Source organism: Nestor notabilis, unplaced genomic scaffold (assembly GCF_000696875.1).
Source record: "Nestor notabilis isolate BGI_N333 unplaced genomic scaffold, ASM69687v1 scaffold4576, whole genome shotgun sequence".
Taxonomy (NCBI): Eukaryota; Metazoa; Chordata; class Aves; order Psittaciformes; family Psittacidae; genus Nestor; species Nestor notabilis.
Window position 1 is genome coordinate 4,932 of NW_009934107.1, and position 15,735 is coordinate 20,666.

The 15,735-nt window shown below is 37.3% G+C and overlaps 1 protein-coding gene across 1 annotated transcript in view; it reads right to left on the reverse strand.

The window, feature by feature from the left end:
* Positions 1 to 2,458: 2,458 nt before the first annotated feature.
* The window catches only part of ZMYM2 (zinc finger, MYM-type 2), a 62,843-nt gene continuing 49,566 nt past the window's right edge, over positions 2,459 to 15,735 (reverse strand). Inside the window, exons 15-22 of the mRNA XM_010017156.1 lie at positions 14,651 to 14,758; positions 12,539 to 12,633; positions 11,288 to 11,456; positions 10,269 to 10,420; positions 6,666 to 6,780; positions 5,328 to 5,579; positions 4,862 to 4,982; positions 2,459 to 3,318 (exon numbers count right to left, since the gene is read on the reverse strand). Coding sequence (XP_010015458.1) covers positions 3,126 to 3,318; positions 4,862 to 4,982; positions 5,328 to 5,579; positions 6,666 to 6,780; positions 10,269 to 10,420; positions 11,288 to 11,456; positions 12,539 to 12,633; positions 14,651 to 14,758 — 1,205 coding nt within the window. The 3' untranslated portion in view covers positions 2,459 to 3,125. The remainder of the gene's footprint in view (positions 3,319 to 4,861; positions 4,983 to 5,327; positions 5,580 to 6,665; positions 6,781 to 10,268; positions 10,421 to 11,287; positions 11,457 to 12,538; positions 12,634 to 14,650; positions 14,759 to 15,735) is intronic.

Here is a 15,735-nt window from a genome sequence, read left to right on the forward strand (position 1 = left end):
ATCTTAAGCCTACTACTTCACCTGTGAGTTGTTCAGTACTAGATCTCAGCCTGAGGAGATGCAGAGCACATGCTGGCATGATTTGAGAAGTCAGGAAAACCCTTCCTGGACTGTCTGTGCTGCCAGCACCATCTGCAGGGCTCTGACAGACAGAGCAGTACAGTCCCCTCGCTGCAGGTCTCAGGTGAGCTGTGCCAGAAGTCACAGGGGTGGCCAGGACAGCCACTTCACACCCCTCTCAAGGTGGAAAGCAAGTGCAGGTTACTAATACTTATCACTGACTCGGAAACTCTGTGTAGAACAGGGGATTGTATGTTTTCCTGCACAGCAACCTGCAGGTTAACTCCTTAACACCAACCTGATATTAATCCAGCTGCTGACAGTTCTTACAAAGAAAATATATTTGCCCTGAATTCCTAATTATTATAAGATTGCATGTCTATATTCTCAGAACTAAGGCCTTTTATTGCATTTTGCATCACTATTCAAATTTAGGAATAAAATGCATACATTGAACCATGACGCATTCTTGACTGCACTATCTCAGCAGCTTACAACATTCTGTTTAAACACATGAACCACTTGAAAAACATTATTGCTTTTGATGGAATAGCTCCATCTTCTGGAATAAAAGTTACTTTCTTGACAACCATCTTTATATTTCCAGCATGGATCTGTATGGAAAACCTTCTATTTCAAAACCTAACTTGAGTATTTTTACTGATGGAAGGTGAACCTTGGATAGAAAATGGAAGGAATTTATGATAATAATGTGTATTCTGATGAACTTTAGGAAGCATTATTTTTTAATGACACTGAAAATGCATGTCCATCATTCAACATGCCATATTTAAAACTGACCCTATTATTTAAGAAATAGCTGTAATCTGATTTTGAGAACAAACGTTTAAACTCTGTTTAAGACAGCGCACTCAACACACATACTTAACTTTAGTCCTGATTTAAGGTTCTTTAAGCTTCACACTGAAAGTTCGTAGGTTTGCAAAAGAGTGTTTGTGGTTAAACTGTTTTAATCAGGGAGTGATCGAAGCCCCTGCTGAAGTCCTTGATGTCAGAACTGCAAAGAAGGGGCTGCAAGTGATTCTTATTGCTATTTATCAAAACACTTAAATGTAGTTTAAATGAAATATTGCAACTTAAGCACATGATGCATTTTAGGCAGGTAATTAGTAATGACGATTGCCATATGTAAGAATTTAACTTAAGGTAAAGTCAGATGTTCAGCTGGAGAAACCAGAACAAAACCATGTTTGTAATTCCTGATTTCATCAGTTTTATGTATCATGGGCACATTCTATGGTTCCTACTTGAAAAAACAGGTGCTAGAGAACTAAGTTCTTACGTATTCACTCACAAAGGGAAAAGAGCACTGAAGCTGTTAGTGATCTACTTACTGGTGCTGCACAGTATTTCTTTTTTTTCACAGGAAGGGTAGAGCCACCAGAAAAAAAGAAAAAGAAAAATTAATCATGTACATCTCCATCTACTTTTGAAACAGTGGTACATCTGAAATTAATACATACGGACACACGAGAATAGCAGAAGTTTAAATAAACTTGCTTAACAAAACAAAGCAACCGAAGCTTTATTTCTCTATATAGAAAGATGCATCCCTATGTGCATTCTTTTAAGCTAAGAAAAAGGAAAATGTCATGCAGCCCTTGCAGGAAATAAATCCTCAGGTGGTAATATATATACATAGAAAGTTTTCCCTTTAGTAGATGATTCCTCTCGAAAGATGCATAATGCCATTTAAGAGAGCCAAACTTATGATTACTTCATAGTAGAATATTCTACTACATTTTTTCAGTACAATAGCAAAACCATTGCATGAACCACCATATTGCTCGCGCATCAGTTAAACAAGAGCAAGTAACAAAACTTAAGCAGCTAAACGTGTATCTGGAAATTAGACTCCTTATGCAAAGTGAGCATAATGAAAGTATATAGAACAAATGAAAGGACTTCTCTTCAAAAAAATTATCTTTCAACTTTCTGCCACTTCACGTCTCATATGGCTTTTGAATGCAGGCATTAGTTAAAAGAATTTTCCCACCCTTAGTCAAGTATTGACTGTATTTAAATACAGCAACGCAACGACAAACAGAAGTAAAACATTTAGCATACCGTATTACTTTATGTAATACAGCGTAAAATCCCTTTTTCTAAGGCTACAAAGGACAGATTTACAGTAATATGAGGTACCAGCATTTATGGTCAGAAAAGTAAAGATGGAAAAGAATTATACAGCACTGTCATCAGACATTTCTATTTTTCTTTTTTTCTTTTCCTTTTTTTTTTTTTTTTGAGGGTTTTTTGGTTTTGGTTTTCTGTTTTACAAAATACATGTCTTGATGACCACATGCTTTAAGCTTATATTCATTTGTTTTTACATATTTTTTTTTATTTTTAGGGGCAATTGAGAGAGAGTCACAAATAAGGAAAGGACACTAAGGTTTTAATAAGGGCAACAAAAAAAAGATGTCTCCACCAGAATAGATTCACATTACAGTACACCAATATTGACAGCATTCTCTTTTGTCTATTTTTGGTACATAAGATGGGATCTCTCTACATAACCTTATAAGGCTTCAGTAACTAAAAAGTAAAAAACCTATTAGTTTACAATTTGTTTAAAAATTCTGAAAGACACAGCAAGTTCTAAATTTTAGTAGTGCTACCCATACACAACCATCCGGTTTAAGAACCCATTTAAAGAGCCTCCTTTCAAGGGAGCTTCCAAGAGCAGAGTTGTGCAATATGGATGTCTCTTACTACAAGGGGGAAAAAAAAAAAATAAAATTACACATGGCACGTTCTCATTCATATTTTGCAATGTAAAAAGTTACAAACATACCTAATCAAATAAATAATAATAAAAAAAAAAATCTGAAATGTGTTTGTTATGGATCCAAAACCACTACGCAGAATAATGGAAACTTTCACTCACAGATTATTTACATGGTAATACCCAGGTCAGGGTACACACTGCTACAAAACTCATAAAACAAAGGGTAAACTTGAAATGTTTTCCATAGTAAAGGTCTAGCAGCATGACTATATCTAATGCTGTTTGTTTCCTTGACAGTTTTTGGAACTTTGTTTTAATCTATGTCTTCATCCAGTTCATAATTGTCTTTATCATAAATATCTTTTACTAAAAGAACCCGTACGAGCATATTTTCCAAAGTGTTGCGGTCCAGTGAAGTGGCAGTGTACCAGATGGGACTCTCTGTGGAGACAGAGCACTCTGGTTGCAGATAGAACATGTCCGTCCTCTGATTCAGATTCTGTGGGCTGTAAGGGGGAAAAATACAGGGGGTTAGAAAAAGAGCCTCACAGGACAAACCAGCATGTTAGGAGCTCCAACATCCTACACAAATGAAACTCTAACTGTGCCCAGGAAAGTGTAAGAAAAGAAAATAAAAGAAATATTAATGTGGATTAACATGGTTCTTGTTCACAGAAGGAGCCATGCCGGGTCTGGCCCAAGCCCAGCCAATGCCACATCCTCAGAGCATCCACTAGTTGCCAAGTATATTTCAAACAGCTTAGCACCACCTTAAACTTTACAACAGTTTTACAATATTACCTTCAATTACAACATTACCTTAAATTTTACAATAGCTATTAAAGTGTTAAATATTTTATTGGAATTATTTCATCAAAGATGTGAGGCATATGTTATTAGAAGTGGAACTAGGAGAAGCAGTCTGCTGCTCTAGTTCGCAATAGCGACCAACATCTGTAAGACAGCAGGACTTGAAACCACACCATAAACGATGCTCCAAACAGGTTTAAGTGCATTCTTTCCCTCAAACTGACACGATTCTAAAGAAAAAGAAATTAGTTGTTCTCTCCTCCCTACTGGCCACATAATTCAATTAAAAAAGCCAGCTTCAATTTTTTAACAATATACCATCCCCAAACTGTGGCAGTAGATAATGTGAAGGCAAAAAAACCCAAACCCTGGAACAATCAGAAGTAACTGAGTTTATGAAAAACAGGTGCTTGCATTAACAGACAACAAGCTACTCTTTACTTGTTTCTTTCTATAACATCACATTCTTGCAGGTCTGCCTACACTGTGCCCAAGCTCTATTTTTAAGAATAAGATGCTGTTTCCTTATATGTTGGGTCTCACACTTAACTTGATTTACTGTGTTGTTTATAGAGTGTCATTTTATTTCTTTGGCATCAGAGTTACACAAAATCTACATTAAAATCAGTTGCTCAAACGGCTCTTCAATTAAAGTATTTCCCACAAAATCCTGTTTTCAAACAACTCTAAAACTTAGCTGCAAATTATTTTTTTAAGAATTGCCTAAGCTTCTCTTTCTAATGTATTAATTTCTGTGCAGATTGGAAGGAAACAAGCTATTTCTAAATGCTGGGTTACTGTCAGTAGTACTTTTTCTACTACAAAATATTTAAGCATTCTTTCAAACGAGGTATCTCAAAAGCATCTACATTTCAGATTGTCTCAATCCAATTCTTACTTAAGAAACAGGGATCTCGCAAATGAAACCCTCAGTAGCAAAATCTACTGAATGTCTTGCTGGCAATTCTCTGAAGAGATACAGGGTGTTTCCAGGTAAGAAAATTGAATCATACGGTCATTCAAATGGAATCCTTGACAATTAACAATGAAATACTCTATTGCTCCCACACTTTGTGCATGTCTTGTCCAGATACAGAATGGGAGATATCAATGCTTTCCTTCAAATAATTTTTCAGAAGATCTCAATCCATTCCCTTTGCTTCAGCATATTTCATCAAAACATTTCCCTTTTGTACCTGTTCTACTCTAGACTGCTTCTGTATTACCCTGTAGACTTACCTTTTAGACAGATAGCACTCAAACATTTTCACAGGGCATCTAGCTGGATCAGATGTGTTTTCAAGTTGTTCAAATACTGGTTCATCATCTTCATGTTTCCTTTTTCCAGTAGTAATCTTATCTTTAAGAAGAAAATTAACATCTAAGCTATAACTTAAAGTTATTTTACATTTTTCAGTAAACTTCCCAGAGTTTACTGAAAGGCCCACCAAGTACCACATATTGGCCACCACAACTACGCATATCTGCAAACTGGAAATGCAACCCACAGCCATAACAAAGTCACAACATTTAGCATAGAGACCAGTGGGCTCAGAGAGATCATTTAATGCAGAGACCCTGTAAGTCTCTTTGGACCACACACTCTGATTAAAAATCTGGGAGCTCTTAGCAAGGTGCCCAGATGTCCCTCAGAGGAGCACAATGTGGATGCTGCTGCAATACTGATTTTGAACTGCCATAGTACCTTCACTATCAGCTCTGCACAGGGAAGACACTTGATATCGAAGACAAGCTTTGCTTTCCTTTGTTAGAGGATTTTTTTTCCACTGTCTAAAAACAGTGCCAAAAGAAAGTCTTAAGTGCTGCTCCACTGTTTTCAGGCCAAAATATTTAGTGTTAAAGTAGAACAGAGTATTCAGAAGAGCAACCGGTGAATGCGATCCTAGCTGTTTAATCCTCCAAAGGTAATCCTCTTCAACTCGAGAGAATATTGATCCTTCAGAAAAAGAATATTAGAGAAAATACAATGGATTAGCCCATAAATTGTCCAGGTGCAAAAGAATCAAGTTTTTGTTTACTGTAAAATTTAATAAATGCCCATGACAGAAAAGTCTAATAAACATATTTAATTATGTGTCCACACCCCCAAAACCACTCCGTCAAGACACAGACACCCACTGTTTCAGGAAGAGACAGTCAATGGGAAATATCAGTCAGTATAAGCAGTTTCACACAGAACACATTTCTGTTTAATTACAACAGCATTCTTGACATGCAGCTCCCACATGTTGTTACAAAAAACCAAATGCTTAAGGGTCTAATCTTAATCCCTTCATAAAAAGCGTATTTTTGTGTTCATTTTATTCTGCTCAGGCAACGCCTCCAAATACCTGTACCTTCTTCTTTCTTATTACTAATGGACATTTCACTTGGAAAGTACTCCTGGACCGTATCAGGGTATAAGGAAGACCATATACAGAGGCTCTTCAGAGCTATATGGAGAAAAGCCAGTATGAAGAAGAGAGACAAAAGGGGCTGGTAAAAACAAGCCCTCACGCAAGAGAGGATTGTGAGAAAGATGGAAGAACAGTGGATTCTGCAGTTCAGCACCAACATCAATCTGCTGGGGAAAATTCCTGTTTTCTCCATGAACTCACGATCCTCCTGAGCAGAAGGCCCACAGCAGACAGTCATCCCAATCACACAGCTCATTTGTTCTATTTGTTCTGCCCACACACAGCCCAGTGCCTGCCTGCTTCCCATCAGGAAAAAAGGCAAAAAATAAACTCAGCTCAGGTAAAAAGTACAGGTTGAAAAGCAGCTGCTTATTCTAACTTTCCCTCCTAAATGTGGACAGTTAATTTAAGATTAACAGGTAGTGGCAAAATCAGCTCTTGCAGCATGGGTTACCAAGAAACAAAACAGTAAGAACAGGTACAGTCTTAACTGAACTCTTAGATAATGTATTTATGATTTTAATCAACTACTACTGCAATGCATAAAATGTTTGTATATATCTACATGCTTAAGAATACAGAACTATTAAGAGGTTAAAAACATACATGACCAAAAAGAAAATTACCATCTGGAAGTATGCTTGGTTGCCAGCTTCTAAGGATTTTATTTAATTCCTGTTCAAATGTCTGGTAGATTGGATCAATAAATATGTTGTCTTTTCGGTTACTTCCATATAAATACTACACAAGAGAGAGACACACAATATTTACAATTCCAGATTAGAACAATTCCTGTGCTACAGGTACAGTGCTTGCACTTTAAAACAAAACAAAACAAAACTACAAAACCAACAATATCTAAAAATAAAGCAATGACACTTTTCCAATATTTAGCAGTTAAAAGTTACCTCCAGTATAACATATCTTGTAGATTTCTAACTGGACATGAATCACAGATTAATTACAACTCTAACATTTTTCTCTAAGATTTTCTGTGTGCAACATTATGTCAGTGACTGGGGAGTCATTACAAAAAATAAACAAAAATAAATTAAAAACCCAGCTAATTTATCTTTTCCTCCACCCAGGTCTTCGGAGAAAAAAACCCCACACATTTAGCAAGAATCTCCTATTTTAAATGTGAATTCTGAACACTGACAGAAGCATCTTCAACACAGACTGGGAGCAAAAAAAAAAAACCCCAAACCCCGAACATGTATTTGTGGAAATGATATGCAACAGTGCAAGAAGAATAATCGGGTGGTGCAAGGTGCCTGCCTGTTCTGCAATCTGGCTATCTTAACCCTCTTCACCTGACTGACAGAAACTCTTCTGAACTTTTACCAAGAAGGAATGGCTGAGGGCTATACTAGTATTTGGCATTATTCTCTCTGGAGACATTTCTAAGAAATGGAAGATTGGCTTCTTAAATTTTCCACTTCAGAGTTATCTTTGCATGAACAAGCCTACTGCTAGTGAAGGCAATAAAAGTGACAGACATAAAAAATGTACTCACTTCTGGAAATGGCATCTATTTCTGTACACATACTTGAAATAACATTAAACATAGCACTCACTTATACTAGGCAGTTCAGCATTATCTTGACTTCCTTATCTTTGCACTTAGTTTTATAATAAGGAAAAAATGAATGAACATACTTCCTAGAAGTTACCAAGACATCACTTTCATTTAGGTAACTATTTTATACATTTAACTAATTCTTCAAAGCACAATACTCTCCAAAATGTGCTTGTTTCTACATATATCAGTTTTGATTTTATAAAGCAATTCTAAACCAGACATCACAGCTTACCATAAGCTTCATGGGGTTTGCCCTTATTCCCTGGCACATTTTTGCTCCATGAATTTTCTTTTTCTCTGGTCTGCGTTAAACACTCACACTGAATGCCAGCAGATAAACTGAAGTAAGACTGAAAACTGGTTCAAAACCAATGCCCACATAAGCCTGTGAGAACTCAACTGAAAACATTTCTGTTTCCTGGTTCAGAATAAGTGTTTGGCTAAACCACTAGGTACCTTCCTGACCATACAACAAACCTTAAGAGTGGTATTTTTCAGGATCAGTACTTCAGAGTTATCAAAACTGTTACTGAATCATTTCTGGCTGGAAGCAGAATTTCAGCTGCCCATGAAACTGAACTGAGAAAATGTACTATTTCACTTTGGTACCAGTTTCCTGGAACAGATTTTCCAGTGCTTCAAGAAAAACAGTCATTTTACAAAGTCAAAGAAACAACCTAAGACTTGAAGACTCCTAAGCACTTCCCCTGTGCTCAAACTGTATTGCACCCATGAGGAAAAGTTCCAACCTGAGCCTTTACTTAGCCACAGCAAATGCAGTAATTCTCTTTTTCTAACCTACAGATTCTACATTTCCTTCCTTTGAAGAGAAGCTTAACTCTAAGTTAGCAAAACATTAACAATATTTGGCACAACTTTTATCATTAAATGGCATGATTTAATCTCCTCTGGGCTGCTTCTGAGTTAAACAGAAACCATATCTGTTACACAGTAGCAGTATTCTGTTTCAATAGTACCCACACTGGGGTTGTCATATGGAAAGGAGGACTAAGAAAATACTAGAAAGTAATGGAATTTTGTTGCACAATGCAACAACTACATTGCATTTAGTGTACCAGTAAGTTGCTTAAATCTCTTTCTTCAGAAGGGTAACACATGCCCATATACATGCAATTTGGCATTAACACACAGATGTTGGCTGCAACTTGTGACAGCTCACACGCTTACATGTTTCTGTCCCTCACTTGCTATCTGCCTTTGTGAACTGCAAACTCCACAGAACAGATCTTCCTACCAGTCTGAGCAGCAGTGGCACAATTGGGCTAATGAAATGGGGCTGAAATGTTACCTGAATTAAATACTGGGCACCAAGTATAACCTACAATTACAGTAAAATGACCACAAGTTGTTCCTCTGTTCCAGTGTTGTGTACGTATATTAGGGCTCATGATAATCATGCTGTGCCACACAAACTTTGGTTCTGATGAGCTAAAAAAACACCAATGAAGTTTTTACAAATAACTAACTTTCACAGTTGACAGAACAATGTCAAAAACACAAAGAGAAAGGTGAAGAAGTATTAGTCGAGTTCTGTTTTATAAACACATATCTCACTCTGTGTACTGTTTATTAGCTTAATGTATTTTCAGACAGATACAGAGGGACTGTATATCATGCAAGTGCAGAAGCAGAAAGCTAGCTGAATTTGAAACAATGCTTTTTAGCAATATTGACTAAAATGCCAAACAATGAATGCTCGCTTCTCAAACTTTAACCATGAGGAACAGATCCTTAATTCTGTATACTCTCAATACAGAAAAAACTAGGGGAAGTACTATTTATTTTAAGAAGATTCTGATTTTAAAATTTGTTATTTGATTCATGGCCTCTGCCTTAAATATGAAAACAGTTTATGCAGGATTGCAAAGCCTGTGCACAGCTTGCTTTCCACATCATACACATTTTCTATGAAATGACATTTTCTGCTCTGAACACGGCTTATTTTTATCTATGATTTGCCTTACGTACCAAAAATTAAGATATCCTCTGCTTAAAAGATAAGCCGTGGAATCGGTTTTCTAATTATCTAGTATTATGTTATTGCCTTTACATACATTTAAACTGACTCCCTTTATCTTCAAAATTCAGTGTAATTACAATTCGGGGGCAGGGTGTGTGTAAGACAGTCAATATAGCAGAGTTTCCTGCACTCTACAAAAAAGCCCGACACGAGAGTCTGCAATATTCACTGAATTAGACTCTTCCAAAAGGACACTTCAGATAGCTTGTTTCCACTATATGCAGAATTAGTAAAACATTCACAGATCATGCCTTGTTCCATTATGGGTTTACATTAAGCCATCTTTAGCAAACAAAATGAAGCAGAGCATTTGAAAAAAATATGCTATTTTAGACTGCAAATTCCTTGCTTTAAGCCAGCAAGAAGCTTAAAATTATTATAATATACCAGTCTGCATTTGAGTTTTCAGGATGGTTCTGCAAACTCATTTTCTATACAGATAGCTTTCTACAATGTGATTTACACAGCAGCCTCTCTGTGTTCCAGATTATAGCTGTTATATGAATAACTCCTGGCCAATAAACCCACATGGTCTCCATTTTTTCACTGAAGTGGCTTACAGTCAAATCAGTAGCTCTGCTTCCCACCTCTACAGCTTTTACTAACCTCCTGAATCCCAAGACACAAGTAATAGATGCTGTCAGGTGCATAGTTCTCTCCATTTGGCCTTCGAATTTCATTGACAAAATGTGTCAACCCATAGTTTAATTCAGCTGAAGTATGTGATAATAGATCTTCCTTTAATTTCACAGACTTTGCTGTAAAATAGAGAAAAAATGCTACATGATACAACAGAATTTTTACACAATGACGGTGGGATGCGGTATTTCTGGACAGGAAAATGGCTTAATGTCCTCTCCACTAACCAATGAATGAGTCTTAATGTACTAAGCAGTTGAAATCTTACGTCTGTATCAAAATGCAGTATCACCCACTGATGAATGTAATGTCATGCACAGCTGAGGATGACAAGGAAGTGACCCAAGATACTGAAGTGAAGATAGTGCTGTAGAGGGAGACCTTCAGGGGAAATAGCCATTTCCAAAGATTCAACGGCATTACACAAAGGTGCTCATGTGGGAGCTGAAGAACAGCAGGAGTAGCAGCAATCTCCCTTTTTCCCCACAGTACAAATGTACACACAGAGGAGCATTGCAGAAAGAGCAGCAAGGATCCACGGGAAAAAAAGGCCACCTCGTGCCAGAGATCAACAGCCAGGTAATGCCACCCTTAGATGCAGATCTCCTTCCAGGACAAAGAGTAGGATGACTCTCCACTTCAGAAGTCCAGAAAAGGTGTGAGCTCCAAAGTGAGTTAGAATATGAGGAAAACCAGTATGCAAAACAAAAAAAAAATCAAAATTGTCATGGAAAGCTGAGAAAAGCCAGAAAATTGCTGTCCTGGCTTGCACAAGAAGTGTAAGAGCCAGCATTCTGAACCAAGTAGGGAAAACTACACAAGAAAAAAAGAGTTTGGCAACTCTGTGGTAAATAATCCCAGTCACTGTGGGAACATCAGGGATGTGTGAAAACTCCTGTTAAAAATTTCCAGCTGGAAATCAGGTGAGTACAGCAATTCTCCCCACCATGTAAGAATCCAGATGCCAAATTTTTGATAACACTTACTTGATTTCAGTTCCTCTAATTCTGGAAGCTCTTCATTGAAATACCGAGACTTCACCCAGTGCTTCCATGCATTTACACCATATGCATATTTGAATGGAAAACTACACTCTGAGTTTTCAGAGCTGTCATCGTGAGACTGGTATTCTGACACCGCTTTCCTCTTCACCCCCTGCCACCGAAACACAGTGGTTAACACCGTCAACAGCAGTAACACAAGAGCTGGGCAGAATAAGCAAACTACAGGCCAAATTACAAACTGAATGTTCTGTTTAAAGCAACATATGCTTCTTTCAGTAGTTTCTGTGTTGAACATACTTCTAAGGACAGTTTTCTTAAGCTGACAGACATTTCTAATTTGCCTTTCAAACTGGTTCCCAACACAGACACAGTAATTTTGGTAATGGAGTTGCTGTATTGGTTATATTGTATTAAGCAACAAACACATGATGTACCAAATAATTCAGTGTATTTATAGGATTTAATTGTGTTAATGTGCAGAAAGTTAAAATCGCTCCAAATCAGAAGGTTAATTTTTACGGTCAACTAAAAAAAAAGCCGAAATTGGTCCCAAATTAAAGCATGTCCAGCAGTGGCTATGTGGACAGTGTCCAGTGGATAATGCCAACAGTTTGGACTCTGAATTTAAAACTAGAAAGACACATCTACTCTTAAAAAGTTTTATATGAAGTTGGCTGGTTTTTTTTCTTAAATTTATGATATCCACTGCAGTTATTGTACAAAACCATTTCAACATTGTGCCAGGCACCAAAACCTATTTCCTGTTAGTTTCCTTCTATATAAAAGAATATGGCTAGTTTATCTGCAATGTGTATGCTAAGATTTTTGAATGAAAATAAAATCTGGGAGAATTACAAACAAATAAAAATGGTTTTATAAACTGTTTTATATACGAGATGCTACAGCTGCCATTATAAGCCATGGTGATGCCAACATTCTTCCATTTTACTATCAAATTCAACCAACACAGCTTTGTTCAAAGTAGAAAAGCATTACTAAAAGTAAATATATACACATTAGCACATTACATTGACAATTCTACCAATGTGAAACAAAAGTGGGTTCAGAATTTAGAAAACACACATTGCAAAGATAGGATATTAGGCATGAATAGGTACAAAGATGTTTAAGAGCAGTATGAGAACTGAAGAAAAAAACCCACACAACCTGGCATATTTTTGCCCACTTACATTTTGTGCTTTTTGGATTTTTTTAATAGCATGATAAAATTACCTTCTTTTTGGACCGAGGCCTTGGCTGTTCCTCATACTCTTCCCCAAAAACAGGAGGTAACAAAAACTCATTTTCCGTATCAAGCTCCTCAGTTGCTGAAAATACATTAACAGAAACTTATTTCTAAACATCTTTTGAATAAAACTGATTTGACAAAAAAAACCCAATTATAGCAGTGTGCATTAACATAAGAAGGGGTCCACGATAGCACACATATAAACATTACCAAAGACTGGATTTCAGTAAGAAGAAATAAACCTATTCTTATTTTGAAAGTAAAGCAAAGCTATCAAAATGTTTACCTCTAAATAAAATGTGAAAGACACAATACTCAACATTTTCAAGCTCTGTCTCAAGTCAGCATTTCTTACTATGGACCCTTACACAATTTTTCCTCCTAGGCAGTCTTTGGTATCAGGAAGGTTAAGTTATGGTAGGAATGAGCAGCTGTGAGTGGAAAAAATTACTACACTTACTACATGCATTTTTGTTCATGTATTGCCACCATTTCTATTCATGTTTTATATAGCACATTATATTTGGTTAAAAACATTAAGAATCATAATATAGGCTCTGTCCAACCTGCTCTTGAACACTGCCACGGATGGAGCATTCACAACTTCCTTGGGCAACCTGTTCCAGTACCTCACCACTCACACAGTAAAGAATTTCTTCCTTGTATCTACCTAGATCTCCTCTGTTTAAGCTTGAGCCCACTGCCCCTTGTCCTATCACTACAGACTCTCTCCAGCATCCTTGTAGGCCCCCTTCAGATACTGGAAGGCTGCTATGAGGTCTCCACGCAGCCTTCTCTTCTCCAGGCTGAACAGCCCCAACTTTCTTAGGCTGTCTTCGTATGGGATGTGCTCCAGCCCCCTTATCATCCTTGTGGCCCTCCCATGGACTTACTCTAACAGCTCCATATCCTTCTTAGGCTGGGAACACCAGAACTGTACACAGTACTCCAAGTGGGGTCTCATGAGAGCAGAGGGGTAGAATCACCTCCTTTGACCTGCTGATCACACTTCTTTTGATGCATGGTTGGCTTCTGGGCTGTGAGCGCACACTGCCAGCTCACATTCAGTTTCTCATCTTCTTTCTCAGAAGCACTTCAGTGCTAATCAATACCCATCACAAACTCCTATTATTTACTACTCCACTTTGATTACTTTTCTTTTTCCCCATGATTTTTCTTTCCCAAGTACTAAGCCTCACTTACAAATAGGGTCTAGTATGCACCTGGCTAATAAACTTCCTAACACTAAGGTCAGACTAACCCCTAGACCCCTGATCTTTAAATTAGACATACAGCAAACTGAGAAAGCCAGTCTCAGCATCCAGTGCTGGTATTTATGACAAAAGGCAAAAGGAAACTGCCTACATGAAATAGGGAAGCTATCCATGCGAGGTATGAGAGTTATATGTCGAAGAGAAGCTATGTCAAGGTCGATACTAGCTACAGCCAGGACTGATTAGGACACAGTATAAGGGAAAAGACACTGTTGCCTGCATTCTGTAGTGTGTTAGAAATTGTAATACATAAAACGAAGATCTTATTTTAAGAAAGGTCTCAAAGTAGTGAGTATTTTCCTGCTAATTCAAATAATCCTACCTTCTTTAAATACAGGTATGGACATTAACAAGATACTAAAAGGAAACACATGTGCAGCTTATTAGCTTGCAATGTTCTAATAAACTTGAGTGGGAAATTTGCCTTTCTGTTATTTCTGCTCTACACCATTTCCCATGGAAATAAGTATGTGATGATTGAAGAATGAATTCATTATTGTTTTCAATGACATCTGAGTCTTTGAGCCTTCAGAACAGCTTTCATATATCCACGTCTCTAACAAAATGATGCAGCCAACTTTGTTTGTGAAAGGTTAATTCCCCCTTTTCTTTGCATTCTCTTTCAAATACTGCATTCAGAAAGATGAAGGAACTAATTTAGAAGTCCCCACTCTTGCAATAGCATGGCAGAGTTTTAAATAACAGTCAGTCAAGTGGATCTTACAATCAAAAAAAGCTTCTCTGAAAGGATGATGAAACAAGGTATGACAGTTGCCCTCAATACCTATTGCAAGATGTTTATTAAAATGGTAGATAAAATACCTCTTGGAAAGTCTATTTCAATATCAAGGTCTGGTTCATATGGAACATCAGGCAAGCTCGTCCGTGCTTCTGTTTCTGAGTTTAGTAGATTTGACTCAACTACCACACCTGTTAAAAAAAAAAAAAGAAAAACTTGTTATTTTAATTAGCACATGGATTAGTCAAAACAGGGCAGATTTAGAACATTAGAAGCTGAGTAGTTCCAAAGCTGCTTGTTTTGTTCATCACCATCCCAGTTTTGTTGTTCTTGTATTCTTGGGATCTCAGATTTACTTCTCCAATCTGATTTCTTTCAAACATAAAAGATACTAGTCCATCTGTCCTCCTTCAGTAAGATGAGCCAGCAAAGCATGGGTATAGAAAATCAAATTCTGGAGAATCTGGATCATATGAACCAACCACAGAATGCAAACAAACCTGAGAGACCTAAAGATCTATTTTTCTACATGATTCTGCCTGCAACAGAACAGACTTTCAAGTCCATGAAAGATCCTACAAAAGTAAACATGGCAAGCAGGCAGTGAAAAACAAAAGCTTGACCTCTTTCCAGCTTCTGGTAAAGGTGTCTCTGAATTAAGTTCTCTGCAAATAAGCAAGCTCTGATCACATACAGCTACTTGTTTAGCTAGCTGTACTTTGCAAAAGAGTGCAAGGAACTGCAAATGACAACCTTGAAGCTGTACGAGAAATGTCCAGCTTTAGTGGGGGACTGGCAACAGTTTGGAAAACAATAAGACTCCTGGGACTGTAGCACCACTACAGAGATCACTTTTCCTAAACTTTGACTTGATTTTTTCTAGGAGGAAGAATGGATTGCTTTTGGCGTGAGTTATGCTGAGAAGAAACCATGTGTGTGCAAGCCTGGATGACTGCTTACCATCAGCCAGGGAGCTGGTGAAAGCAAAGAGAATGCTTGTATTTTTAAAGACAAAGGTCCAGTACAGCACACTGAAGGCACACAGCTGACTTCAGAAAGTTTTCTGTATTTCAAATGTGCTAAAACGATCTCTGAAAACATTTAAATAATTTAGGTTTCAACTTAATATAGGAACTCAATAATAGCATTGTTGTACTTAATCTTTCCC